Source organism: Athene noctua, chromosome 1, assembly GCF_965140245.1.
Source record: "Athene noctua chromosome 1, bAthNoc1.hap1.1, whole genome shotgun sequence".
NCBI lineage: Eukaryota > Metazoa > Chordata > Aves > Strigiformes > Strigidae > Athene > Athene noctua.
The window spans coordinates 69,313,368-69,341,087 of NC_134037.1; the positions used below are offsets into that span (position 1 = coordinate 69,313,368).

At 41.7% G+C, this 27,720-nt stretch overlaps 1 protein-coding gene across 2 annotated transcripts in view; it reads left to right on the plus strand.

Annotated features, from left to right (window-relative positions):
- The first annotated feature begins 5,432 nt into the window (after window positions 1-5,432).
- Window positions 5,433-27,720, plus strand: part of EZR (ezrin) — a 37,290-nt gene continuing 15,002 nt past the window's right edge. Inside the window, exons 1-2 of one of the 2 annotated variants that reach the window (XM_074896475.1) lie at window positions 5,433-5,757; window positions 22,995-23,078. In XM_074896475.1, the coding sequence (XP_074752576.1) occupies window positions 5,746-5,757; window positions 22,995-23,078 (96 nt within the window). In that variant the 5' untranslated portion in view covers window positions 5,433-5,745. Of the gene's footprint in view, window positions 5,758-22,149; window positions 22,165-22,994; window positions 23,079-27,720 lie in introns of those variants that run through there. The other variant, XM_074896477.1, reaches the window with a different exon arrangement.

Consider the following 27,720-nt stretch of genomic DNA (forward strand, 5'->3'; position numbering starts at 1 on the left):
ATATCAAGGTGGAATAAAGATTACTTAACCAGGGGAACTCCCTTCCTCTTTCCTTTCTTATCATACGCATTAAGATCACTATTTCATTTTGAGACGTAAAAGCTGTGTTGCCCCTAGTTTCCATTTGCTTTGAGTCTTGGACAAACATGGCTGGATTTCCATGTGTGGCATAATCTTCACAAATTCAGTATGTCATGAACTTAATTCGTCATTTTACATATTTTTAAACAATGCTTTGTGACATGATTGTTCTCATTCAATAGATTCAGAAAACTCTCAGTGCTTTTTCTATTTGTTTATTTTTGTCGGTAAGATCAATAATTCATTGTGGATTTCAGTTACAGAGATGATTACCATAGATTTTCCTTCCCTGGCCACATGCATGTTTAAACCTGCCTTTGAGTAATATTTTATCTATATTTTACCTATCACTAAGTCTTGCCTTCCCCATGCATTGTAAGTAATTTCTCAGTCTCAATGTACTCAAAGAGTAAATGCCAAATTACATTTTGTTTCAGTCCAAAAGAAGATTTTATTGCGCTCCTTCCATCACTCCCTGTGAAAGTTTCCTGTGGAAGAGTGAAGAATGTGTTACTAGAGTTGTTACTAAGACAACTCTCATGGGAACTGAAAGCAAACTGGCCTTGGGACTTTTCAGAATTTTTGCTGAGGAGAAGAAACATATTCATAATCTTCCTTTAAGCTTTTCTCTCCTTTTATGATGGGTAAGAACAAACCAGATAAAAGCCTGAAATATTGTCTGCTTTTTACTTCCCACCACATTTTAAAATAATCCTTCATAAACTTCATTATATATATCTATTTCTCCATAATCTAGCATGTTTCCAATAGGGCTCCATGATGATCAATCAGAGGGTCAGATAATCCCAGGGAATACTTGGGGATGCAGCTGGAAAATAAAATGAAAGTAAAGATAAGGGTCTTTCAGCATGTAACCACCGGCTCGTTTAATGAGGTTTATTTCCAGGCCTGAACCCACCTAACCATCTGTTAGTACAAAAACCCACTTGTGGGAACCCGCATTTACTGGGAAAAAACATTGACTGAACTTGGCAGCAGCTTCTCATTTAGGAACAACCGAAAATGAGGCACAAGCTTTGCACTCTTTTACCTCGTATATCCCCTTCAAAAGAAATCCAGAGGATGTCAACAGTGCGTTTGTCAATGGATGCTGGTGCACTCTGACCTGAATTCATCAGGTTTTCAGTAAGCTCAGTGTGGGTAGTGGGGAAGCAGCCCTCAGAACTAGAACTCTCCATGTCCTTGGCCACTCTTCCTGAAGTCTGACATTTCAGGAATTACAATGCCAAAATTTCAGAAACTACAATGGGGAATAAGCCGCCTATGCAGTCATGCACAATGAAAAGGAAGCTATTGTCAATAATACCGTATGGTTCTTTTTCCTCCTACAGCTCTGCCAATTGACAGAGAAAATCACCTTCTTGACTGTCCTAGATGAGAGCAAATCTCATTAAATCTAAACAACATGCCTCAGAATATGGCATCCTTTCTTTTAACTACTATACTGAATGTTCTTTCTTTTACCTGCTATTCTACATGAACAGTCTGTGAGTTGTCAAGAGGACAGAGTTAGTTACTACAGATTTCCAGTTAGTAACAAAAGCCCCGAAGTAAAACTGCAAACAAACCAGCAGAGATGCTGCAAAACTCTTCCAGCTATGCCGTGCCGAATCTGGATGAAGCTTTCTATATGGAGAAATAGGCAGTTCAGGTCTGCCTCTGAGATTATTGATTTTGCGTGAGCAACCAAGAACAGTATTTTCAGGGCACAAGATTCCATGTTTCCCAGTTCCAGGATGATCTGGTTTAGGATGTTTTATGTTGACTAAAAATTGTCTGGCACCAAGCCTGTTAAGCAAAAGCCACTTTATAGCAATAGGACTTGCTTGAGAAAATTCTGGCAGATACTGGAATTCATGAATGTTTTACATCAAGTTGGAATGTTGTTACAGATTAAAGAAGAACAGGAAAATTAAATGGGTCTTCTCTTTAAAACAGGGAAGGCAGGCTTGATGAGGATGACATAGTTTGGTTAGGGGTCAGTAAGGTACAGGAACTGTTACAGAGAAGAAAACAGAAACTGGGTTCTGCTACTGACCTGCTGAGCAATTGAGATCCTTTCATCACCTCCTCTGCCTTAGTAATTCCTGTAAATTGTTAGTAATGCTATCCTCTTAATAAAGCAGGCTAAGAATAAGTGCTGGATCAGAGCAAATCTTAATCCTGTAATTTAAAGGCTTCATTTTGATTTAGGTCTTATGCTTAATTGTGAGGTCTGACTGAAGATGCTGTAACTACAAGTGGCTGTAAAAGCTCTCTCTTGCTTAGCTAATGCCTAAATCTAGAAGTAACCAAGTTCCATAGATTTTTCATGTGAAAATTTTCCCAACTTCTACATTTGTATCTGGCTTTTTCATATTTGTATTTCTGTGTCAGGCTGTCTTGATGGGTGTTGATTTCTTTGCTCCCATTTCACGCCTGCTCCAATATTCCCTCATCCAGACTCCAAAGGGGAGTCAGTCTGTAAGCATTCTTAGATGCTGCTTATCAGTACTATACACAGCACCTATGCTCCAAAAATCCAGTAAGCTGACTGTCAGGACACTCTCAGGAAAACCAGGGAACTGAGGCCTTTCATCCACCCCTCTGGAGGAGAGGATAGCTAGATTTGTTTACACCTGCAAAGGATGAGTAGGCTTCTGTATAAAAGGGAAGAAGGGGCTGGCATTACATACCTTACTATCTTTCTGGGGAGGAGGTAAGGGGAGAAATATAAAGGAAGGAGCTCAGGGACCCAGCTGTAGAAGAGAGTTTTGTACTGTCACAAAGACACCTTGTTACCCCACCTAACCGAGCGTTTAATAAGGCACCGTGCTCTGCAGGCAAGACAGTTTGAAAACACACGTAGCAGAAGGCAAAAGCCTGAGAAGGAGGCAAAGGGTCTAACCGATACTCCAAGGTGGCAGTTGTTCTGGTTCCTTCCACAGAAGACAATTCTTCCTGTGTAAACTCAGTATGTTCATGGTGGTTGGTTGTGGGTGGAGTGGTGTTGAGTAAGCTGGTAGTTATGGATACCATTGATGTATCTGCCTTTCCCCATGTATTGCAGGTGATTGTGGGAGAATGGCACAAGGTTATGTGCTGTGGCAAACAGGAACCTAAAGATTGTATGTTGCCACATTTAATTATTAGTCACTTAAATTCCTTTTGCTTCTGGGTCTGTGTGGTTAGGAAGCAATGGTAAGTGTAAAAAATAATCAGAGGTTTAAGCCTGAATATATAACTAACATATGGAAACAAATACTTACCTGACTGATTCAAGACATTGAAGGGAATATGATCTATTAAATGAGGCATCATCCGACATGGAATCACTCTGACATGGAGCCTCAGGGTCTCTGAGCCCATGTTTAGGCTACGGACAGGAAAGGATTTTGGGAATGGAAATCTCCCAGGATGGAAATGGGCTTCCCATTTGATCTGTGCAATTCCCCATTTCTAGGGTATGCAGACACACACACACTTGTTTTGGCTTTCCTCTTTCCAATCACAGTTTTAGATTTTAAAAGTTTTTTAGTTTTGGATTTTAAGACTAGGCAATGAAAATCTCTTATCTCTGTCCTTTTCCTCCCACAAAAAAATCCACGAATGCCACTTCAGATTCTGAGTGAGAGCTGCAAAAGCCAGGTTCTTACAGCACACCTTACTTGGAACTGTTGTTCCTTGTGTTTGGCAGCCTGTCCAAAATACTGTGATAGTCTGCTCTGGTCCATCTCCAGTATCAACCTACCAAGTAAGGCATGAATCCAGCATAAACTTATTGCTTAAGAGAAGAGCATAGAAAGTCTCCTCATAAATCATATTATGTTAAATTAACCTGATCCAAGTACATCTCAGTGGAATTGTTTCATCTGAAAACGAAGGCCCTACCTGTTTCCCAAAGGTGTTTGATCCCATGGCCGTTTTCTTGGAAGCTGTTCAGCTTTGACTACTCTTACCTGCTGTTGCAAGCTGCCACCCCCATGGCTCTGTTTTGACGGTAAAGCCTCCTCTAATCCCTGAGGATCATGCAACAGGAAAGGAATATAACCATGAAATCTCTCAGCCTCTGACTTGGCTCCCTTCCCCTTTCTCTCACAGACTTGACACAGTAATGGTTATTTTAATGTGGCACTACCCATTGCTGCCTAGTGGACTCTTTGAGGGAAGACCCCATTTGGACGTCCTCCAATGCAGGACCTGTATTGTTAGGGCTGTCCTTTTTGTTACCATCCCTTGATATTTCCCAGGCCCTCTCCTGCCCTATATACATCCTATTTGCAGGCTGTTGTTTGCCTTGTTGTGTGCCTCCCTGTTCCCATCCTATGCCTTTTCTGACCAAACAGCCAGACGCTGCTTGAAGTGGGGATGTTGCCGACAGCAGCCTGGGTACAGGCTGTGCGATTTCCTTCATCTCACAGCTCAGCGACATGCCATTGCGGGCAGGGCGGAAGAGCCGTGTCCTACAGGCCGTTGCCCATGACTATGTAAATACAATGTGCTCTTGCGCCCAGCCAAGCGAGGAGATGCTGTGGGAGGCCAGCAGCTCCTGCAGAGCTGACAGACACTTTATCTGCAGGAGTGTGTTCATGGATGAACGGGGAGAAGGAACAAGAGGCAGAGACACAGACTTTATTATCTTTGTATGCTTATACATTGTTGGGCTGCTTGCATGATCTTTTTGGGGGCTTCATGAAAGGATCAGGGTCAGCTGAAGTGTACTCTTTGCTTTCTAGTTTCTGAATTTAGATGGATTTTCCAACTTGTCTCTTGCTGCCATTGCTGAAAAGGTGCTTTAATGCACAAAGCAATCCTGTGTTTTGTTAAGTGTTCATACCTACCGCCTTTGGACTTCAAGGAACACAGCGACCATCACGGCCTGGCCATACAGCCCAGGAAGCGCCGTTGCCCACCATTACAAGAAACACTAACTCGTTCCGCGGGCTGGGGGCAGGGGCTGAGCCCTCGCCCAGATGCCCTCTCTCTGCCTCCTCTGCTTCCCCGAGCCCTCCGCTGCCTTGGGAAACGCAGTCCCCGCCGCCCCGGGCCGGACCCTGCCCGCTGGGCCCCCGCTGCGGCTGGCGGCCGGGGCAGGTGCGGGCGTGGCAGCGGGGCTCGCCCCGGCCGCCATGTTGCGGCGGGTGTGAGGGTCTCCCCGCCGTGGGCTCTCGGGTGAGCGGCATGGAGACGAGACGGCGCCGGGGGGTCCCACCGCGGCTCGGCTGGGCCCGCCATCGACGTCCCTGCCCGCCAACCATCGGGCAACAGGTGCGGGGGCAGGTGCGGGCGGGGGCAGCTGAGGGCTCCGGGCCCAGGCCCCCCCCGCGCCCCGGGGTGGGGGGGGGGGCCGGAGCGTGTGGGGGTGTCGAGGTGAGGCCGGCGGGGGTGCCTGGAGGCTGGGCGAGGCCGGTCCCGCGTTTGGAAAGTGCCGGGGGGAGCGGCGGGTAATGGCCGGCGGCTGTGAGTCACCGCCGCGGCCCCACCTGCGTACTTAACTGCCGCCGGGCGGCCGGCGCCGCACTCGTGGGCTGCGCTGCCGCTGGGGCCAGGAGCGGCTCCTTCTTCCTTCTCCTTCCTCCTCCTCACAGGACGCTCGGCTGGGGCGAGGCAGCCGCTGCGTGAACGTTTGTCTTGGGAGTAGGAGACGCACCAACAGCCCCGAAAATGCCGAAGCCGGTAAGCGGGGTACGGGGAGCGGGAGGAGGCGCTCTGCGGGGCCGTACCGGGGTCCGCCCGTTGCCGGCCGTTAGTGTCTGCTCCGGGGCGGGCGCCTCCCGGGGCTGCGGCGTGGCCTTTTGGCGGGGTCCTGCCGCCTCCGCCCGGGCTGAGCCTAACTCCCCGCCGCCGCCCAACCTGCTCGGGCCGGGGCTTTTCGGCCGGGCGGCCACAGGACTTCCCCGCGGTACCCCCGGCTCACGCAGGCGCTCCAGAACCACATAAGCGGCGACTAATTTAAGCCGGCGGAGTAACTAAGAGCGGCTTGCTCACGGCGCTGAGCGCGTCCGCGGAGCGGTGCCGGCCGGCGCGGGTGGGCTGGAGGGGCGCCGCTCCCCCGCCCCGCCGCCGGGATCGGGGGAAGGAGCCTCGGGAGCCCTGCTTGAGAGGTGGATTACCGCGTCTTCTGCCATACTCCCGTCCTGGAAACGTACCGACCTCCCGAGCAACTCTTACAAGAAGAGCTTTTGCCACATTTACACTTACAGAGATTGGCAGGGCTGACCTGCCTTCTTCCATTTAGTATTCGCAGGAGACGTGTATGTGTCTGTAAACGTCGGAGAAACTTCTTTCCCCCTTTGTCATTTAAAAGCTAAATGCCAGGGGGTCTTAATGAAGTTCTCCACAGTAAGAACTTTACCAGTCATTATCAAAAACCTCTTTTTTTTTGTTGTTGTTGGTTTGTGGGGTTTTTTTTGTAATTGAACAAACTTGACTAGCTTTTCCACTGACTTCTTTTTCTTTACACCACCACCGCCCTCCGATCTTCTAGTGGGTTTTTGCTTGTTCTGTTTTAAAGTCAGTTACTACCCTGCTAGTCAGAAAGGAGAATTTCCTTGAAGAACCAATTGCCTAATGCAAAGCTTTGGGCAGTTATTGGAGCAGACACACCTTTGAACTCTGAAGAGCATAATCGGAACAGATTTGTTGCTATCTATTCTCAATAGAGGCAATATTTCTTAAAGTGCAGTGAAGAACTTATGTGGGTATTAGGTACACGCTATGAAATGCGAGTAAACAAGTTTATCTTCATGGTAATAAGCAACTGATATTTTACCAACATCAAAGTTAGTTTAATTTTTTTTTTTTTCAAAAACCGTGTGCTTAGGTTAATTTACATTGCAGTTTCTGTAAACCTAAAAAAAAAAAAAGTTGCTTAATTCTTTTAAGACCTGTTAAATCTTCAATCTCCCTGAACGTATTTCATCAGTAGGAGAAGATAAATTACTGCATATAAAAATGTATACTGAAAGGACCCTTCTGCAACTGGGGGAGCAAATACATAATTTACAAAGTATGGATATAAAAAGTATGTGAATGATCTCCTTGTCTTATTAGCCACTTGCTAATTACAGAGTGCTTTCTCGAAATACTCTGGTCAGAATAATCTGAAATCTGGTTTAGGAATAAGTCGTATTGGAAGCTGTGGATAGGTGTGGAAAAACTCTTTAATCTCTTAAAAAAATAATAATACAGCAGTGTTCATCCTTTTACCTGGCATGACTGTGTTCATATTACCTCATAGACGGTGTTTTTTCTGTTTCTTGACTGACTAGCCAGTGAATAACAAAGGTGGATGGTGTAAACCACCTTCCACTAGGGAAGGACAGTTATAGTAATGATTTCTGAGATGTGACCTACTGGCTGGGATTTATGTAGAAGACTCTCAATAGTTTGTACAATATAAGCACTTTAAAAAAAAAATTAAAAATCTGCTCTTCAGTAGGGCTAACTGCGACCTTACTGTAAATCAGAAAGAGGAGTTTTATAGAGGTTATTTTAGCAAAACACACTGTTTGGTCTGGCTGCTTCAGACTGAGACTGGATTTGGTCTTAATACAGCTAAAGAGGATTTCTGTCAGTTTGCAGGGAGCAGGGGGAGAGGATGTAAAGCTGTCACTCCAGAGGCAGAACTGTGCTCAGGACAAACGTGACAACAGCCTTCGGCATGCATGAGGAATGATAGCACAAACTCTTGGGATGCACAAGGAAGCAGTTTTAGTTTCTGATGGGTATTTGACATGGATACTATACACTTACTATGTATGCTTGCTTACATGTGTCTTGTCTGCATGCTGAAAGTAAATATGATGTTGCTTGGCAGACTTTGTGCTGCTATGGGTGAAGTTTGACACACTGGTTATCAGTTGTTTTTACAAGTGGAGATTAAGATGACAGAAAGCAAAATTTTAGCACCCTCCCAAGTTAAACCTTTATATGAAACTTTTGTTTTAACAAAAATTACACATGCATACACAAAGCTTACAGATCATGCTTGTACTTTAGTCTTTCACAGTAAACAAATAGTAAGTCTGTTAACACTAGAATTTTAGTGATTTTGTATTTTAATTGAGTACCAAAGTGAAGTGCTAGAAAGCCAACTGTATTCCACATTCTCTGGTAATGTTTAATCACAATTATTGGATCTGATGCATGTTTACAATGCTCAGAATAAATTTTAGTAACAGCTCAGAAAATAATTCTGAAATAAATATGCTTGTTAATATAGGCAAGTGTTATTTATAATTTAACAGGGACATTTTGCCACATGTGACAGTTACAAAGTAACGAGAGATCTCTGAGGTAAGCTATAAATATATAACTTGTACCCAGTTCATAAGGGTTTATGGCTGGGAGTTCATGGACGGCTCAGATACATAATTTCCATTTATTCTGTACAGTGGTTCATTAGGCTTCACAGGTGGTGAATCATTATGTCAGGAAATGCAAGAGATGTCATCTTGTCCGAATCTTGCCATGTTATCTGGAAATGAGTGAAATGCTAAATAAACTTATTTGCCCAGCTTTGCATCTTCTCATTACTGGAGTGTCTGTTCACTCTCTGTGTTTTTCCTACATGCATGTTACTAGTTTATTTCTGTTTGACTTGCTGAATGGATGGTGTTTTAGTTGAATTGTATCCTTTTGCAAAACAAACCAATCTAATAATTGTAGCTAGAACAGCATGTCTATGGACTAATGAACCTTACTTACTGAAGGAGGGGGAAATGTGATCTCTGGTCTATAGACCTGTTAATTCGATCTGACCTACCAGCATTCTCTACTGCTTTTCTGAAGGTGGATTAATTTTTTTGTTAGTTTCTTTCCTCTTGAGGAGAAAAAGCTTCACAAGAAATGAAGTCAGCTTTACAGTAGAACATTTGATGTAGTGCCACACAAGAACTTTTAAAACTTGTGTGCATATATAAAAAACTGTGTAAAGAGAGGACAGTAGTAAATACAGTCAAACAGCTTCTGGTGCTAAAGAGAAAATACAAGTGAAAAATATCCAGAGGCACCATTTTTTAATGCCTTTACTAATGGCCTGTGGTCAGAAAGCTGAGCGTACTAACAAAATCTGCTAATGCCGTGCTGTTGAAGGGAAGGTATTACTGATGCAGAGGGCCACCATATAAAGGGGATTGAAGGACTGGGGTAATAAGGTCCCATTGCAATAGTTAAACTTGTAGGGGTAAGGGAAGAAGGTGGTCCTTCACTGTATAGGTTACAAGGGTATGGATTAATCAGTGGTAGTATGACTGTCGTGTTGTCCATGTCATCTGTAATGCATAGGGTTTCTCTAACAGAAAGCATTAATAGAAGGTGCTAGTGAGATCTTTCTTTGAATAGAGGTTGCACTTAACCTGTGTCCAGGAGAGACGCATTCAAAGCAGAATCTAGAGAAGGGTTTTGGGATGACTAGAGGCAGAAAGCCACCTCATGATAAGAGAGTCCTTGGCTAGTTTAGCCTGGTAGGATTAAACAAGTTACCTCTTCCTTCACCTGTGTAAAATGTAAGGAGGGATTTAAAAGCCAAAGAGGAGTAAGAACTACTTTAAGCAGAATTTGTGGTTTAAGAGACTTTTAAACATTAGAGCAGTTGTGTGTGTGGTAGGGGTTTTTTCCCTCCTTGTTTGTCTTATTAGGAGACTATTCAAAGACCTAACATATCTGAAGAAAAGTTTGACAAGGACACAATTTAATACTGCTGCCTGTAGGAGTGGGCAATTGGAACTGATGACTCAAGGTTTTTCCCAGCCCTGTGTTAATAATGTGCTAGTGTGTGCGAAGCATTAAGTGGTTAGACAAGTCCTTCATACCTATTTAATGTTGAATATACATGAATTCTGAAAAAATAACTTGAAGACAGCATGCAAGTCTTCTGCCAGACCTCTGTCTGTGAACAGATCATTGCATTACAATTCGACAAGTTTATGATAAGTCAGTCCAAAGAGATCCAAGTGTAGTGACAGGAATTTATTCTAAATACAAAAAAATAATAATAATTGTTCCCAGATCTTTCCAATTTATTCTTGACTGTGTATCTTCTGACTACACAAAGTAGTTTTATCTTTGAGTTCCTCACAGCATATTGCTATAACTGGACTGAAATTAATATTTTTTTCATATCCTTAAGTGCTTGTAATTAATTAATACTCTTAGCTTTTGGATAGCTATAGATTTAGTCAGGAATAAAATTTTATCCTTTCCTTATAAGCGCCATTTGCAGTACAAAAGATGATCTGGGATATGGTGTACTTGATACCAGGAGGTGTATACTCTGGTGCAAAATGGAAACGTAAGGAAGCTTCCATTTGCCAAATATAAGAACTTCCACTCATAGCTGCAAAAGGAAGGTGGAGAATTCTATTAATAGTAAATTTAAGGAGTACTTCATAGATGACAAGTTATAAGGGAATGAGCTCACAATTGTGCCAAAAACCTGAATTGCCACATGAGCTGAGTAAGGATTTCTGAGGGCAGTTTGTTCTGGGATGTTACCTGCTGCAGAGAAACCGAGGGAGTTAACAGTTATGTTAGTCGCTACTTAAAGAATTTCTTAGCCTTATTAAAGGGCAGAGGGAGGGAGATAAGCCTTCCTGTTCTTCTCCCTCCCTATGCCCACATGAACGTCTTCCTCTGTCCATGAAAAAAAAAGCTGTGGTACATCAGGACTTTTTGAGAATAAGACTTATTGATGGCCACTGAAGATTCCTGCAGTAAATTCAGTGTTGTTCTTGTTTGGCACTCTGTGTCCAAAGAGCTTTATGCACACTGTAAATCCCATAATCACTCAGTTGACCTTGAAGGAAGGCAATGCTGCCTAAGATCACTGCACCACACTGCACACTGTGTTAAGTAATGTATTTTAGGTGTGTTGTGTGCTTGCTTTGAAGCCTGGTTTCAGCATTAGATAACACTTAGCCTGTGAGATGAGACATACAGTTCTTTGCAGAAGCAACTGAAGTATCTGGCTTTTACTGAGCAGTGTATGGGATCCTTTCCCCTAGGAAAGGGAGAAAGTTGTTGCGATGTGAGGCTGGAAACAAGGTGTAGCTCAGTTTAACAGCTAACCATCTTGCCTCCATATTGCTCATTTGGTCAGATCCAGATTTTTTTTCTCTTTCTAGTTGCTACTTCATAGTGGGGAAAAAAGATCACCTAACTTATCTGCATCTGCTCTCATCTTTGAGAGAGCATGAGTAGCAGCCATGTGCTCAACTGAGACTGATGAGTACCTGGTATACTGTCAGCTGTCTAAGAATTAAAAAGCAGGACTCTCATCTTCTGTTTGAGTAAGCAAGAGAAACTACTTGATGACCATGGACTTGTATTTGGCTACCTACTGTGTACAATGGAAGAGGTGCTGGCGCCCCTAGACAAGGTTTGTAGCCTTCTGCTAGTGTTGAGAAGGGAGTGTGGAATTGCCCTGAGCGAGGGTTATTGTGTACTTGCTTCTCCCTCCAACTTTCATGAGCAAGTGCTCTAGCTGTTGTGTAATACTCAGAGGCATCGCTATCACCATCTCTTCCTCCCTTGATTTTTTGCATGAAAGCATGCATGTTTGCTGTGGTTGTTCTAACCTCAGTGTGGAATGTGTGCAAGAGGCTCCTCTGGGGATGTGAGTGGATGGACAGCCAGTTGATGAATATCGAGCAGGCTTATGAAATGGGTCTGGAGTGGCTCAGTTCTGCTGAGAGACTACTGCATGCATGGAGCAGACTGTGAGCTGCCTGCTACCTGAAGAAGACATTAAAGAATCTCTCATTTGCACTGGAGTGCCTGAGTTTAGCCTGTGTAGCCCAGTAGAGGACTTTGAAGGCCATACTGTAGATCTGGGCTTCAGAGTTCTTTGTGGGAACTAAAGTTATTCTTTAACATCTAGCTGAATACACTTTTAATTGTGAAAGCTTAGCTTGTTTAACTTTTTGTCTTTGTAGAGAAAAGTGATTATAGAAAGTTCCTGGTACATAAAGTATGTGGTGTGAATTGGTGGGTGGATTTGCATAATTGATATTTGGTGATCTCACTGTGGAAGAGAATAGCTTTCCCCTTTAAAAACTGATGCAGCTGTGCAGGCAGATTTTTCAAAGTTGCTTTTCCTGTCCCCACTGTGCTCAGGGTATTCTTTGGGAATCACTGTTGCATATTTGTTTGCCATCACCCTTCTATAGTGAAGGACCTGTGAAGAGTTTCATCTTGAAAGCCCTCAAGTTGTTTTAGGGGTCAGAAAGGGGTATTTTGCTGATCCTCCCGATCACTTTTCATGTATGATCTATAACTTCTCAAGAGCAATTTCTCTGTGCTTCGGTGACATTTCAGGACTTGCGACGACCTACCTTTATCTGGGAGCAAATAACTCCTGTTACATACTGTTCGAAGTACATTGTTGGGAAGTGTTATGTGTTGTAGTGTATTGGATGTAGGTCAGGCTATCTAGTTATTGAAGGTGAGCACATCACATAGTCCCACTCATAAATTTCACAAATGCCATGTGGTACATTCTACCAAAATCCATGAGGTAAAATGAAAGAGGCTGATTATGGAACAGTTCAAGCAGAAGGGGTAGGATATCAAATTAATAAATCCCTCTTTGACAAATGAATTCATATCTAGAATGCAGAATTAACATGCATCATTACTGGGGCTTGTGTGACTTGTTACACTGCTATTTCTCCTTAAGTAAATGGAGTTCATGTTCATTCTGCACTTTGACTTCTATAAGAACATGGCTGGCCTTACTCTAGGTCAGGCAGAAAACCCCTGTAGCCTAATAGTATACCAGGCCAAAAGCTGATGCCTGTAAAAGAGTATTTCAAAGATATGCACCATTGCTTTCCTCTGAGCTGCTGAGGTATTGGAGGCTGAAAGTTCCTATATAATGACTTACTGAATGGATTTCTGTGAACTTGTCCGGTCTCCCCTTGAAACCATGTGAACTCCAGCATCCACAGTATGCTTTAACAAAGGCTGTCCTACATAACCTTCATGTTGTTTGGAAACTTATCTACAAAACTCCTTGCTACAGCATTATTTGAAAAACTTTTTTCTTGTTCAGTGTTGATGCCCTGTAGTTATTCTGTTGGTAGAGCAATGAACATGTAGTCCTTGTCCACCCTGTTCATATAACTCATGAGTTCATATAACTCACTCTTATGTCCTAGCCTTAGTTAATTTTCTTCCATGCTGAGAAGTCCTAACTAGCTTAGTTGATCCTTGCATGAAAATTATTCCATGCCTTTGAACATCCTTGAGCTTCTTCCAGTTCACGTTTGAAGAAGATACTGCTTTGCATCCTGTGATGTCTCCATCTGGGAAGAGTACAGTTGTGGAGAAATCTTCTACAGCAGTTGATTCTTGATACCATTAAACTCTCAGGGCATAGTCCTGTGAGAAAGTCATAGACTCTCCTTGTGTTCATACAGCCCACCCTGCTCCAATATAATGTGCTGCTCTTCCACCTCAGAGGAGCGATCATTGTATTTTGTGTTATTACTGTTCATACAGGGTCTTTTGAAAGTGTTGAGAGCTGTGTCCTGTCAGGCTGTTGCCTGGTCTCCAGCTGAGTATCTGTCAGACTTTTGACTATTTGGAATGGCTCTGGGTTTTCCATGCACATACCTCTCTAGAAGCTGTGCCTTTGCATAAACATTGGAATAAAAGGCACCCGTACTGGTGCTTGGATTCAGGAGCAGCTCTGAGGCTATTAACAGCTTTTGTTTATTCATGCCTTCAGACCCTGCCCCTGTTGTTGTGACTTGGTACTGTGGAGTTCAGTCTTTGCATAAATTGTTGTGTGCCAAATGAGAAAGCCAAGCAGAGATATGAAATGGTGTTTGTATTCTGGATCAAGTCTATAAGATACTCAGTTATTTTTTTATTTTCCCTTACAGGGATTGCAGAAGTATAATACTTTATGTAGCTGATTCACATAAATATTGGAGATGTTAAATTGTTTAAAAGACTCTGAAATTATAATAGAACTTGTGGTCTTAAACCTTTAATAGTATCTGAACTTGGCCCTATGCTGATGTTTCTGATGGAAGACCACAAAAGATGATCTGATTTATTCTGGACTCTGAGTGACTTTTTGAAATAAAGCTTATTTGAGGATTGGTTGTGCGGCTTTAAACTTGGTGTGTAAAGCCTTAGTCTTACAACTTCATTATGTTTAATTAGATGCAACAGCTGTCATTATAAAACAGTCTGTGTATGAAGGAGTTTGATCCAGTGGCCTGTAGCTTCCCTCTGTATTTATCCTTTAGGTACAAAGGACCTATTGTTGCTGCAGTCTGTGTTCCTAAATCCATCCTAACATCCGTTGAGGGCAAATGGCTCATCCAAGCAGCAGTGCTCTTCTGAGCCTCCTGTCGCTGCCTGTGTGTTCCTTCTTTAAAGAACAGACTGCTGCTTGTACACAGATACTCTGACAATGCTAATGGAGTATTGCACAGCATCGGAGAGTCTTTGAAGGGGATGTTTCAACAGAGCACCATAGACCCTCCTGCTGCTTCCTAACATTGTGTTCAGAGTAAACCATTCCTATATCCCTCACAGAAAGTCGGAGAAAGTGTTTTGTATAAAAAACATCTGGGTTCCCTTTCAGGCTTAAACTGCATTGCTTTGTGTCTTGCCAAAACATAGGATTGTCCATAGGTAAATTTTATATTTTTAAAAAATAAATAAAATTTTAGAAAGGCCTCTTCCTCTCAATTTTTCAACTTCTTCATAACTCAAGACAGAATGATGCAGTTTGCTTGTTATGAAAGAGTTGAGAAAACTTTGGTGAGTGGAGAAAGATTCCCCCCCCCCTCTGGAAAGAGTACTTGCTTGGTTTTACTGTTTCACTGAGCAACTGATTTAATTGCACAGAGCTGACCAGAGGTGGAGAGTGCTGGAAGGCTGGCTGAGGCCTAGGCATTTGGGAACCAGGGCTGTCAGAGATGCAGTATCGTGTACACTTGCCACACCTACATTGAAATCTTCTGGCATGCAGAGTGTTATTGCTTGACCAAATATAAAGAACAGAATTACAGCCATGACTGCTCCTCAGTTTTTCACGCAGATGTCTGCTATGCAGTTTTTATATGCTGGCAGAAGATATATCAGGCTTTGGTTAAGGAAAGTGAAATAGGGGTGTAATTTAGTATGACATCTTCTTCTGCAAATGTAAGCTTAAAAAGTTTGGATTTACGTTCTAGGATTATTTTAATGTTTAACTATAAGGAAGGTTTCATGCTATCTCAGAGTCAAGTGACCTCACTTCATAACCAGACTCAGTGGATTGACTTTCTTGTGATCTGTTTGTGTATGCTGGTAGGGAAGGGGAAGTTTGTTCTGAAAATTCAACCTGCTTTGCTAAAACTGGAGTTGCTGGATGACTCCCCAAGTCTGGGTATTCAAGATTTCCCTGCCCACCTGAACCCCTCTACCCTACTTCATCCAAAAGAGTCTAGCTTTCAGATTTTGCTCAAGAACTATTCTTGGCTTCTCCTCAAAGTATTTTTTTCTCTCTTCAGAAGAAACTTCCACATAAGTTGTTATAAGGCTTTTTCATGTTACATGAGCAGCAAGCACCTGGGCTCCTACTGCCTTGAGTAAACTTAAGAAATTTCAGTTAAATATAGCTGATATTGTTATTGCTCCTTAAATACTGAGGGTTACTACCAAAAAAAAAAAAATGTTATACAAGTTATTGCATTAAAGTTGACTAGTAGCTAAGGCTAACAACTGTGCTGGACAACTTAAAGTAATTACTATCTTCTATATTATTATATACTAGAGTTGTATTTCCCCCTCTCCTGGGAAGGTGAGCAAGGTTTTAAGGAACAAAGACCAGCCTACTCAACTCTGATTTTACCTGTCACAAATGCAGCAGTACATAACTGCTTCATAGACTCGGAGGAATTCCAGTGGAATGTGACTTAATGTTCTTATTTATTCACAGTGAGGAAGCAATGCTGTAAGACAATGAGATTTGAAATGGAACTTGTCCTTCAGTTCCCAGTTGGGTCTTTTTGATTTAACATGGTATGCTGAGAAACTGGGTCGGTTGAATGGGTGCAGTAAGCTTGCCTTGTGCAGTCAAGGGGATGCCAATGAGGCTGTCCCCTGTTCGTCTTTTGTGAACTGATGGGGCTGTTTTCTCTCTTGTCAGCAAACTGTGTGCTCTGCAGTGTGGAAGGGAATGCTCAGGACTGTTTTGCTGTGCTGTCACTGCCCTATCTGAAATGCTAGGTGTTGGGCAGGTAGTGCAAAAGGATTCTGTCATGGTAGAAGGGGAGGAGTGTGTGGACCCTACTGCAAGGCTTTCTTTGGTGCTGTGCTGTACATCACTCTTCCACTCACAGGAATCAGATTTTCCTCAGAGAAATTGCATGTTTGTCATTTGCCTTCTTATTTTAGCTTCTTGGAGATCCTTTAAATGGTAAAAATGTAGCACTGGAGAGGCCTTGAACATGCCTGCCTGAAGGGTGCATGCAAGTGGTTATATAGTATTCCAATATCTTACCACTCCAGCAATTATTGTTTCTTTTCCCGTTACCCAGCCTGCAAAATAAGAGGGCTTTTTGGTGTTTTTCTCCTTGTGGGTTTAAAAGTTGCCGTCTTCTCTATAAACACTTCATGTTTCAGACAACTCACATTTGGAAGAGATCAGTGCCATGTCAACTCCAGTTTGAAATGGGGGGGGGGAAAAAACCCCTAAAACCAAACAACCTGCAACCAATCTAAAAAACACCTGACCTGCAGATTAGTGCAGACTTTCCTTGATTAACTTGCACAGTTTCAAAAGGAACATTCAAATTTGGGTGACAGCATTCCACCTGGCAAGTCATCAGGCAAGCTGAACAGAATAGTCACCTTCTGTAATGCTTCTGGTGACAAATACACTCAAGAATGTAATTTTTCTTTTTCTTCTGTGCAATAGCATTGCACCAGGAAATGCAGTGTTTTTCTGGGGATTATAATAAACCACATCCTTGTCTACAGTCCGGCTGTAGTCCATTGTTTGCAAGCCTGTAATTTGTTCATCTCTTCATCACCTCTCCAAGTGTAACACCTGTAACTATTTCTCAGACCTACTAAGATCTTCGAATTCTAGCCCTGTCCTTCTACACAGTTTCTTTTTCCATTCTTGACTAGGTGTTTGTGAATTTGTAAGGCACTCTGTCTTCCAGGAACTGTGAGAATACCTAACTGCATTTTCTTACTTCCTCCACCCTGCCACACTCCCATCTCGCTTTCAAGATCTTGGCCTGTCATGAAAAGGTGAGAATGTGTCCCTACAGTAGTTCCAGCAAGATGAAGATGCTGAGCCAAGCTGGGAGGGAAGACATGTTCTGGCAATCCAGCATCAGCAAATAGAATTGATCATTTGTTTGATATTCATGACATTGTCTCCAGCTTTGACAGAAGCTATGGAGAGTTTAGGTGCACAACTTGTCATTTGGTTGTAATTTCGCGTGGCTCGGATCTGTTGTATGCCTAGTCTGTCATATGGGACCACATCAAGCATGTTACTAGATGAGGTTTGATCCATCAGACAGGTTATTCTGTTGAAGAAGAAACAGAACTGGTTCAGTGTGCTGTGTTCTGGACATGTTGGTGTTCATAAGTACTGAAGAATAATATAAGAAATTGCACTATTATCTGTCCAGTTGATTGGGTTGTTTGTGCTACTTTATCCTCCCAGAGTTGTCCTCTCCACAGTCTCTGAACCATTAGCAGTTGACTTGCAGAGGATAGAGAAATAAAGACGCTGAAGTGTTAGCAGGTCAGCTCAGAGCTCTGGAGCATCTAGGACTTTTTTCCCTAATCAAAGTTGAAATTTTTCCCGAAATAGTTTCCAGGAGTTGAGACTACATTTACTCCATTAGCTAGCACAATGTTTTTCTTTATTATTGGGCCTGGAACCACAAACACTATTGCATGGAGGGTGGAAGAATAGAGAGCAGTTTCGGTGCCCTTCTGATGCTGCTGTGTGAAACTACCGTTCCTCTTACCAGATACCTAATCTCTACACACATCTATGAACAGGTTTGATTGCTAAGGTTGAAATGAGATTACTTTGTCTATGCAGGTGCATTGCACCACAGGGCAAAAAACTTGTCTGTTAGTTATTACAATAGTAGTTACTGCTTGTGTCGTGGAAGAGCAGACCTGCAGAAGTGAAGGTGCATGCTTAGTACTACTGCTTTCTTAATAGTATTAATACCACTGCTTTCTCTTATTTTTTTTAAGACTGCTTTATTCCTTCAGCACAAGCATGTCCATATGGTTGGTTTGCCTATGTGCAAGAAACCTTGACAGACCTGCCTACTGTTTTTCACAGTATGTGCTTTTCAGATGTGGCACCTCAAAACGTGGTTGATCTGCTTACCTGTACTAGCTACTTGCCTGGGATTTCCAGACATCCAGTGACTGAAGGAAGAAGACATGCCTGTATAGGTTTCTCCACTCTGATACTGCTAATTGCCACCACTTGGAAGGATAATTCACTACCATTTGCACTTGTAAACCTGCTATTTAAAGAGACTCTGGTCTTTACCCATCCTTTGAAAAAGGAAGAAAACATTCCTGAGCGTTGTCTGAGGCATTTAGAGCTGCATAATGATAATGATATGCAACATCTTAAGTACTGGTTTGTCTTGTGTATACGGGTAAAAGTTGGTATTTACTGCCCTTTATCTTATGTATTCACTGTAAATAAATTGGTATTTTAAATGACTTGCACAACTTTATGGTTTCACTGAACTAGTTTATTATGCAAGTGAACTTAAGGAGTATTAGATATCATGCAGCAGGATGCAAAATATCCATGATGGCTTATTGTGTGTGTGAGCTGTGGATTTTTCTGTTCTGCCTTCTTTTCCCCCTTCAGTGTATGATCTTTTGCTGCAGAGCTGCAATATCAGGAGGGGGATGGTTAACTTTAAAGGTACCATGTTGCCTGCAACCAGAGAGATCAACAGGCTGTATGTAGCTCAAGAGGCAACTTTAGGAAAAAAATTACCTGTGTATGCATAGTGTCCACCATACCTGGAAACTGGGTGTTTAGGAGAGGAAGGGATTGGAAAGGCAATGTCATCTTGGGTTCCTATGTAGATCTTGGCTTTTACACAGAGGTGATGTTGGCACTCAGCTGGTTAGCAGTGTGTTGTTTCCTTAAGCGACAGTGTTTTCTGAATGTTTTCCAAATGGCACTTTATTTTTCCAAGTTAGATACTGCATGGTGCATGGTCTTTGAAAGGCTGCAGTCTCCCATAAATTGAGCTACTGACAGTGTTTGAAGAGATGTTGTCTTAAGAAAAAAAAAAGTAAGAACAAATGCATGACTTGAGGGCATTGCTAAACCAAGGAAGGTCCCATTCTAACTACTGTAACTTCTAATACAAGAACTTTTCATAGTGTTACAATTATTTAAACTATATTCTGAAGTTCTCTTTATTCTGTCTTTCATCTTACTTCCACTCTCTTGTCCCAGTTGGAAATGTAGGTAACATGTTACAGTCTATCCTGAACAGTCGTCTTTTTTTTTTTTTCCCTTTTAATGCAAATGGCATTGGTTTTTCAACAACATGTTTTTTCCCCTCTGGATCAAATTTGTCAGCAATTTTATGCATCCTAAGACAGGGAAAGAGGAAAACCTTGTGTTCTGCGATGTTCATGTACACATGAGCAAACCTTCTAAGGCCCTATTTGTCATTAATTTTAAGTATGTTAGTCTTGGATGTAAAAGTATAATCATGAAATGTTATGGCATTGGCCTGTTGAGAAGGAAGCTACATCTTACTGTCTAGGATTTTTAGCATGCTATGTGCATTTAAAACTCCTTATTTCATGTTTAACAGCCATGTTCTCTTCTTCCCCCTTCACACATCTGTGTTCTGAAACAATTAAAAACTTCTTTCTTTTTGGTTATGGCTTTGATTTTGTCCTGTAATACTGCCAGGATTTGCTAGGAAATTTACAAATTATTTGCCTTGCCTATATAGGGTAAGCAGGATTTCAGTTGTGAAAGTTGTCTTAACTGTGTCTTGCTCTTTTTGTTGCTGATAGGGAACAACCCAGACTAATTTCTGTTTTCCTCCCTAACAGTGTCTTGAATTGATTAACACCTTGGGTTTTCATTTAATTGTTTTGGTGCCGTGGGGAGTTTCATGTGATCTGAGCTGAATGCCAAACTGATTGTTTCAGCCTAAGAGACATCAAGGTTTCTTCAGACTGTCTAATCAAGTGGGTTAAGCTCTGTTTGCCTGCTTCACTACCAGCTTCTCGGTGGCTAAAAGCTTGTTTGGAGTAGTTGCAGGACATCCGTTTAGAAACACTGTTAAAACCATTATGTTCCTCTTGAAATCAAGGTTAAGGATTGCAAGAGGACTAATATGGCAGGAATGAGACTCAAAGTATTTTCCCAGGCAGTCATCAGCTCACTGAAGTGACAACTGCTTCAGGCCCTGTCTCTTCTTGCTCTGCCTGCCATGTGGCTAGCAGCTTGTCTGAGGGCACACCAGGGAATTCCTCTTTATCCTGGTTGTTCAGCCCTTTAAGAACACAGAAATTAACATTTACCACATGCCCTAAGTGCCCTTGAAAGCTTTTTGGATAACTAAGTAACCATGTTCCTGCATGCTCATGGCTTTAAATGATTGAATCAGATTCAATTCTGGTCTTAATGCTAAAATGATTCTTAAAAAATGTAGCAGGTAGATGGGTTTAGCGCTGAATAGCTCGCTATGTATCTGGCCCTTTAGGAAGAGGATGTATCCAGAAGGGCCTTTTAGGGTTGGAGTAATACAGCATATTCCCCTAGACTAGGGAGTTTACCTTTTTTTCCTAGCAAATAACCACTAAGCACACAGAATAAAAGACGAGTATACTGATACCAGCTGGAATTCTGTGCTCAGCCAACATCCAGCACATTTTCTTGTAAGGAGAGGGAAGCACTTAGCTTGTAAAGTGACACTTAATTTTACACCTACCACAGTGTTTCAGGCAGAAATGCAAATAACTTGCACAATACAAAACTGCGGATTCTGAGCATATGTTTTCTTAGAGGGAGTAGAAAAGGATTAGAATATGATTAGGGATTTATTGTTGAGAGGGATTAAGCAACAGGAGCTTTTTAAGGTCACATCTTCGAATTGCAGCCTTGCTGTTCCTGAGGATTTGGTATCTGAACTTCCCTTCCCTTCCTACGCTGGTAACACTGCTTGGAAACTTTTGGTTCTTAAGGCACAGGCAGAAAGCCTTAAGTATACTTTCATGCTCCATTACGGATCCCAAATGCTTTGGAATGCTTTTGGTTGGGGAAAAGGAGCAGAGACCTTCCTTGCTTGTTCCGTTCTTGCTGCTTTTAGAGAAATTTTTTTTTTAATTTCCAAATTTAAAGGACACTGCTTTAAAAATACAGCTTAAAAGTGACAGGACACTTAAGCAGTCATCTCCTCTGGTTCAGTTCTGGGGTTCTGTGATTTGGAAACTGCCTTTAGTCATCTTTCTATATGAGGGTCCTTGGTCATTTGAGAGAACAGGAGGTAGGAATAATTCTATAAAGGCTAAAAGACACTTGATGCCTTCCTGTCTCCCTAAAAAAGGAATGCAAAATTTTCTGATATGTTTGACTAAAACTTATCTGTGGCAACTTGTTTTATTCACAGTTTTGTGTTAGCTGTAATATTGTTTTACCTGACATTTATCCTAGAGTTTAAATATACATACTCAAGTGGCTGGAAACTGCTGCAGTGTCAAAGCTTTGTAGTAATTCTATTCCTCTCCTGCCCCTTTCTCTCATTTGTTCAAATGTGTGCCTCTGTGCTGGGCACCAGTGCCACAGGTATAGCAGTCTCTCCTGGTCTCTTAGCTCTGGCTTTCTGTGATGTGACATCTATAAATGTTGGGAAATTGTCATGAAATCTTATCTGCCTGTAGCATTGTCTGGCTTTGTATTTACATGTCCACTTTTTCTTCTCTTTCTTTTAAAATACCAAGCTACTTGTTAGTAGAACTATACTACACAATCATCCCAGTTTGTTTTTTTAAAATTTGTTTTGGGGTTGGGGTTTTTTTGAGATGCAGAATAATATTGCAAGCAATATAGTCTCCTGTAGTTGGAACAGTTGGAGATAATCCTTTTCTGATTTGCCATTTTAACTGGTCCTTATGTTATTCCCTGCAAGTTTAGTTGCTCCTTTTGCCTCCTGATTAACTGCTAATAGACTTTTTCTAGTCATTAAACACTCTTGACTTCTACATACAGTAGTAGCCTCTCTTGCAGTATGCTTCTGCCATGGCAGTAAATCTGGTTATGTTGTTTTTCTTTAACAGCAATAGCTTAGTGAACTCTTGCCCTGGTAGTATTCAGTACCTGTAACTGCTGTTTTCATGTGCTGAGTAGATATTTATCAGGGAAGGAATGAATGTTTATTGGGTTAATGCTGATTGCTTTGTAAGAATAATCTGCAGCCTTTTGCCTTTAAAACCTCAGATTAATTCCAGCTCTAATATAAATGGAAGTTAAATTATAAGTCTTAAATTTAATTTAGTCATTAGGGCCTTTCATAATCCAAGGGATGGCCTGCAGGCAGCTATGCTGTGCGCTTGCAGGAGCTCTTATTCCAAGGGGGGTTTAGACTTGGAAGTGGTCAACTCTAAAATGCCCTCTCATTTAACTAGAAGCTTAGTCCAATCCTGTGTTGAGTAGGAAAACCTGCAGAGCAATCTGGATAAGACAGCAAAGTCAGTACTCCAATTAAGTTTGCTGGTGTGATAATCTAATTGGGGCTTAAGTGTATATATTCTAGAGGTTACAGTAGTGCATCAAAGCATGGAGACTGTATTGTACACAAAGTACTGTGTTAACGCTGAGAAATAGCTTTCAATGCATCTTAAACAATGCTTTTTGTTTTTCTCTTTAGATCAATGTTCGAGTTGTCACTATGGATGCAGAGCTGGAGTTTGCCATCCAGCCAAACACTACAGGCAAACAGCTGTTTGACCAGGTCAGTGAAGGGTTGGTATGGTCTCTTGTCATTTAAGCTTGGAGTACATTTCAGACTACAGTGTTTTCTTAAGACTGGATTCCAAACCTACCTTTCTTTCTTCTCTCCACCTTCGAAGCAAAGGGCTTTGATCTGAACTAAGATCTCTAAATTCCATCACAGTAAATGCAGGTGTGTTATGTTCCAGTGAAACCTGTCCTCCTAGCAGTGTTGGGGGATGAAGTGTTGTAAGGGACCTGAAATGTCTGGAGAGTGTAAAAATGCACCTCTTGCTTTGAAATGCAGCTTAGCTCTTACTTATTTCTTACATTCTAAAATTGAAATGTTGTCCCTGTGCATAAAACTCTCCAGAACCCGGTCATCAGATGGCTAATGAAGACATATGCATAGCTGCATTCATTCAAAAGCTGGGTTAGAGGTAGCTGCCTGCCACAGGTGTCCAAGTTTGCCAAACTGCTGGAAAACTGGAAGAGTTTGTGATCCTCATGCATCAACTATAGCAACATACCATGTAAGAAGTACCTGTGCAGCAGGAGACTTGTCCATCCTGCCTTCGGGGATTCTCAGGGAAGTGGAGGGCACGAGTAGCCAAGAGTCTTTTCCCTTGATGATGTTATTCCTGCTACTGCATTAACAATATACAGGTCTGCTTAGCGATGGATCTACAAAGGTCAGATAATGACAACTAAAAGAAACAAATAGAAGTTTGTAAGACGATTATTCTTTTCTTAAGCAGCTTGCTTTATTAAACTGAAGCAAGGCATAGATTTCAGCAGGAAAATTTAACTTGATGTTCTGGAATGAAATAAAAAAAACCCCACAGCTTGCTTCCTAGCTATTCTTGCCGGAACCCTGACAACTAAGAATTGATCTGTACAGACTTCAGTTACACATATAAGCTGTTTATGAAGTGTTATGGCAATTCCTTTACACTTTTCCCCTTGTCCCCTGCTAGCCTTGATGGTAAAAAGTGGTTGAGCTTTAACTCAAGTAGGCAGAACTGGCTAAACAATGTCCATTCCTTCTAAGTTTTTGTTGGTAGAGGTTTTCATTTCAGTGAGTTGTGCAGTGAGAAGTACTTTTTTTTTTTTAAAAAAAACCAACAACAAAAACCCAAACCAACAAAACAAACAAAAAAACCCCACAAAAACTTAAATCCCCAACAAACAAACCAACCCATTTAGTGTCATCTTGCAGGGATTGAAAGGAGGAAAACACATTACAATCTCTGCAGAACTTCATGCTACAAAAAAGGGTACTACTAGTAGTGTTTAGCATTACATCTAAGTTTAATTCCTAGGGTTATTACTGATGTGAGATAAACATCAAGTATTCATAGACTGGAAATTTGGTGAAGTGCATATGAAACCTGTGTTTTTATGGAACCGGTATTTGGTATTTGACCTGTTCACTGCTGATCACCCTGGCATGAGGGTAACTTCCTCCTCCAACCCCTTACATGTTAACATGAAACGGAGGACTTGGGTTTCATCTCTGAGGGTACAAAAATCCAAATGACTATAAGCCAGGTTTTTAAAAACAATGCTTTAGATCAGACACTGTATGTATATCCTATGTTCCTTACAATAAGGATTCAGTAAGGACTTTTTTTTTCTCCTCATATATATTCACTAATTTACATCTGTTAACAGTCAGGGTCATCTCTCTGGCAGAGAAACTACTTTTTTGATCTCCAGCTGAGAAGCACAAAATCCTGAGAACATGGAAGAAAAGATGCTTCAGATCCAAGATACTTCTAGCTTGCTGTCTAGATAGTTCTGAATTTCTAAGACTGCTTGTTGCAGCATTTATTGCACTACTGGGATAGAGTATCACCTCATGAAGATTTGCTGCTTATGTCCTACGGCTCAGGTTTTATCCATAGTCCATACCTTGTTGCGGTATGCTTCTGCATGTCAAGAGAAGACTAAGGTGTGTGCAGCACAAAACCAAGCAAGGTGAAGACCATGTTTAGCTGCAGCTGTTCTGACATCCTCTCTTCACTTCTACTCTGCAAGCCTTTTACTGAGCCCTTATCTCAGATAGAGTTTACACTCAAATAAAGTCTATGGAGGCAACAGGTTTTCGTAGGTGTGGGGAGTGGCCCAGTTTGAACTGCAGAACCACTGTGGGGGAGAAAAGTCTGTTTAAGCAGGCTGTCTTTAAAAACCACAAGATGATTTCTTGGCCTGGCTGTCAGCTAGCAAAACTACTCTGGCAGTGTCCTTGTGCTTTACGCTTTGCTAGCATAAGTGTATGCTGCATGTAGTGTGTATTATATCTCCCTTTTATGGAAAGGGGAAAATAGTAGAAATCTGTGAATACTGAATTCAGCCCTGCTCAAGCCAGACCTGTGTAGAGTTTACACTGCAATCAATAGTCTGAGGTATCCTGAGAACCAACACAGTGGGCTCTCTCCCAGGCAGTCATGTGCCATCCTGGCCACGAGGGAAAGACATTCAAATGGAGGAGAGTGTGCTACTGTCAATTTCTGGGAGTGAATGTGTTTTTGGGTGGGATGGGCAGGCTTAACATTTGCTGCTTCATGCATTTGAGGAGGTGGGGGGGGAGGCTATTCCCATCTTGAATATAAGACTTTGTCTCTTTGTTCCTTCTTATTTTGCTATGGAGGAAGTTTACAAACCATTTCTCAGAATAACAGGCTAAAACATTCAACATCTTTGTTGTTTGTACTGGAACTCAAATGGTCAAATTGTGAAGTTTAGCTTAATACTTTCTTCTTCCTTGCTTTTAGGCTTTGGGAGGAACTTGACGGGTTATAATTCTGCAATCTTTCTAACTTGATTTATAGAAAAAGTGTACTTGTTCTGTGGTAACAGACTTTCAGAGATAATGACAATAACTGTTTGATTTATGCAACTCTTTATTTTAACAAAGTTGCAACACGCTTTTGTGCAACAGGAAGTGCCATGCTCAACATACCCCTGCTTTTCTGCTAGATTGAGTAAAGCCCAGTTCTGAACCTTCTAAAAATATGTCTAGCTGTCAGAAAACTTGGCTGTTCTGTGGTGAAATAAGCCACTTTGGGGGAGGAGGGAAAAGGAATTTTAGTCAAGTAAAGACTGAAGTATTTTCAGAGCCCAGTTCTTTTTAAAAAAATTGTGAGGTTTGGGGTTTTTTTGTTTGTTGGGTTGCTTGGGTTTTTTAACAAACTCTAGTTACAGCTAGTTACTTATGGCCCTGCTGAAGTAGAATATGTAAACCATAGCCTACTGAATACAGACCCCAGTGTCTAGCTATGAAGCTATCTCATTCCTCAACTAGTAGGCGCTGACCTCTATCCTTAAAAATTATATTACTTTTTTCATACTACTATGAAATTTTCTTGGTCTGCTTATATCACTAAACCTTATAGATTATACTGCTTATACCACTAAACCTTATAGACATTGCTGAATGTCACACAAACAGTAATTCTTAACAGTGCTAATCAGAACGGTGCATTTTTCCCTGTCTTACCAACCTCAGGAAGCTCTGGCTTCCAGGTACAGACTGCTGGCTTCTAGCTCACCAGTAAGAAAATTTAAGGGAAACTATAGCAAAAACTAATTAAGTATCCAAAAATCATTGTCTTTCTCAAGTTTACTCTCCAGCCAGAGTGTCTCCAGCAATACTATAAATGGGGAGAGTGCAACAGATCCTTGGTTGAGACCTTAGACCTGTTGAAGCACATGTAATTGCACCCTCTTGAGTCTGTCACATGTTCCAAACTTGCAAAGTAGTTTTAAAAAGGTCTTGCCTGGCACTCAGTTCAGTTCCCTGTGGTGATGCCTACATTACTTTTACTCTGCAAATAACATCAAGGATGTGATCCGGGTATGTATGTAGTGGATCTTTCCAGATCTCGGCTCTGTAGAGCACAGCTTTACAGGTAGATGAGCTGGCAGCAAACTACTGGGCTATAAGAACAATTGATCAAGAGTAGGAGGTCAGGAACTTGTTAGGCTGTCTCCTCCACTGAGGAGAAGGAACATGTCCAAACAGGACTCTTCACTAGTAAGTGTGCCATCCAGTCAATGGATGGTGTTTTTGGATCTTTTGTCTCGTTAGTTTTTGCAATATATGAAATTAAATTTGTCCTAGTCTTGAGCCATCAATATATTTTTGTCCTTCAAAACGAGCCTTTGTGCGAGTTTTTGAAAAAACACTTGACTGAGAATACTTGCAGTGTGTTTTAATTCTCAAAAAACTGCACAGGGAGCTTACTGCAGCAGCTGTGTGGAGCATCCCTTGGTTACTGCCTCCAGCCAAATAATCTTTGGTGACTGTCAGACAAGATCATTTGGGCTGTTAGTACTGCTAACTGGTTGTAGTTAGTACTAACACCATTACAGACTATCTCACCATAAGCTTTGGTGAGAGAAGTAAATTGTCTGCTTCACCAAGTACAGTTTTAAGAAGGGCCAGTAGATACAAGTGAGCAGAAGCCCCACCTGCTGCCAGTCTACTAGTCTAGCAGTTGTTGGCCTTTCACTTGCCCAGTTTGTCTCTTACAGATCCCCCAGAATTGTCTTCTCCTAGGAACCAGGTGGGACAAGTAGCTTAGCCTATGCTGTTGCTGTCATCTGCTATGGCAGTTGTATATATTTGTCTACAAGATGAAATTAAGAGATGCTAGATG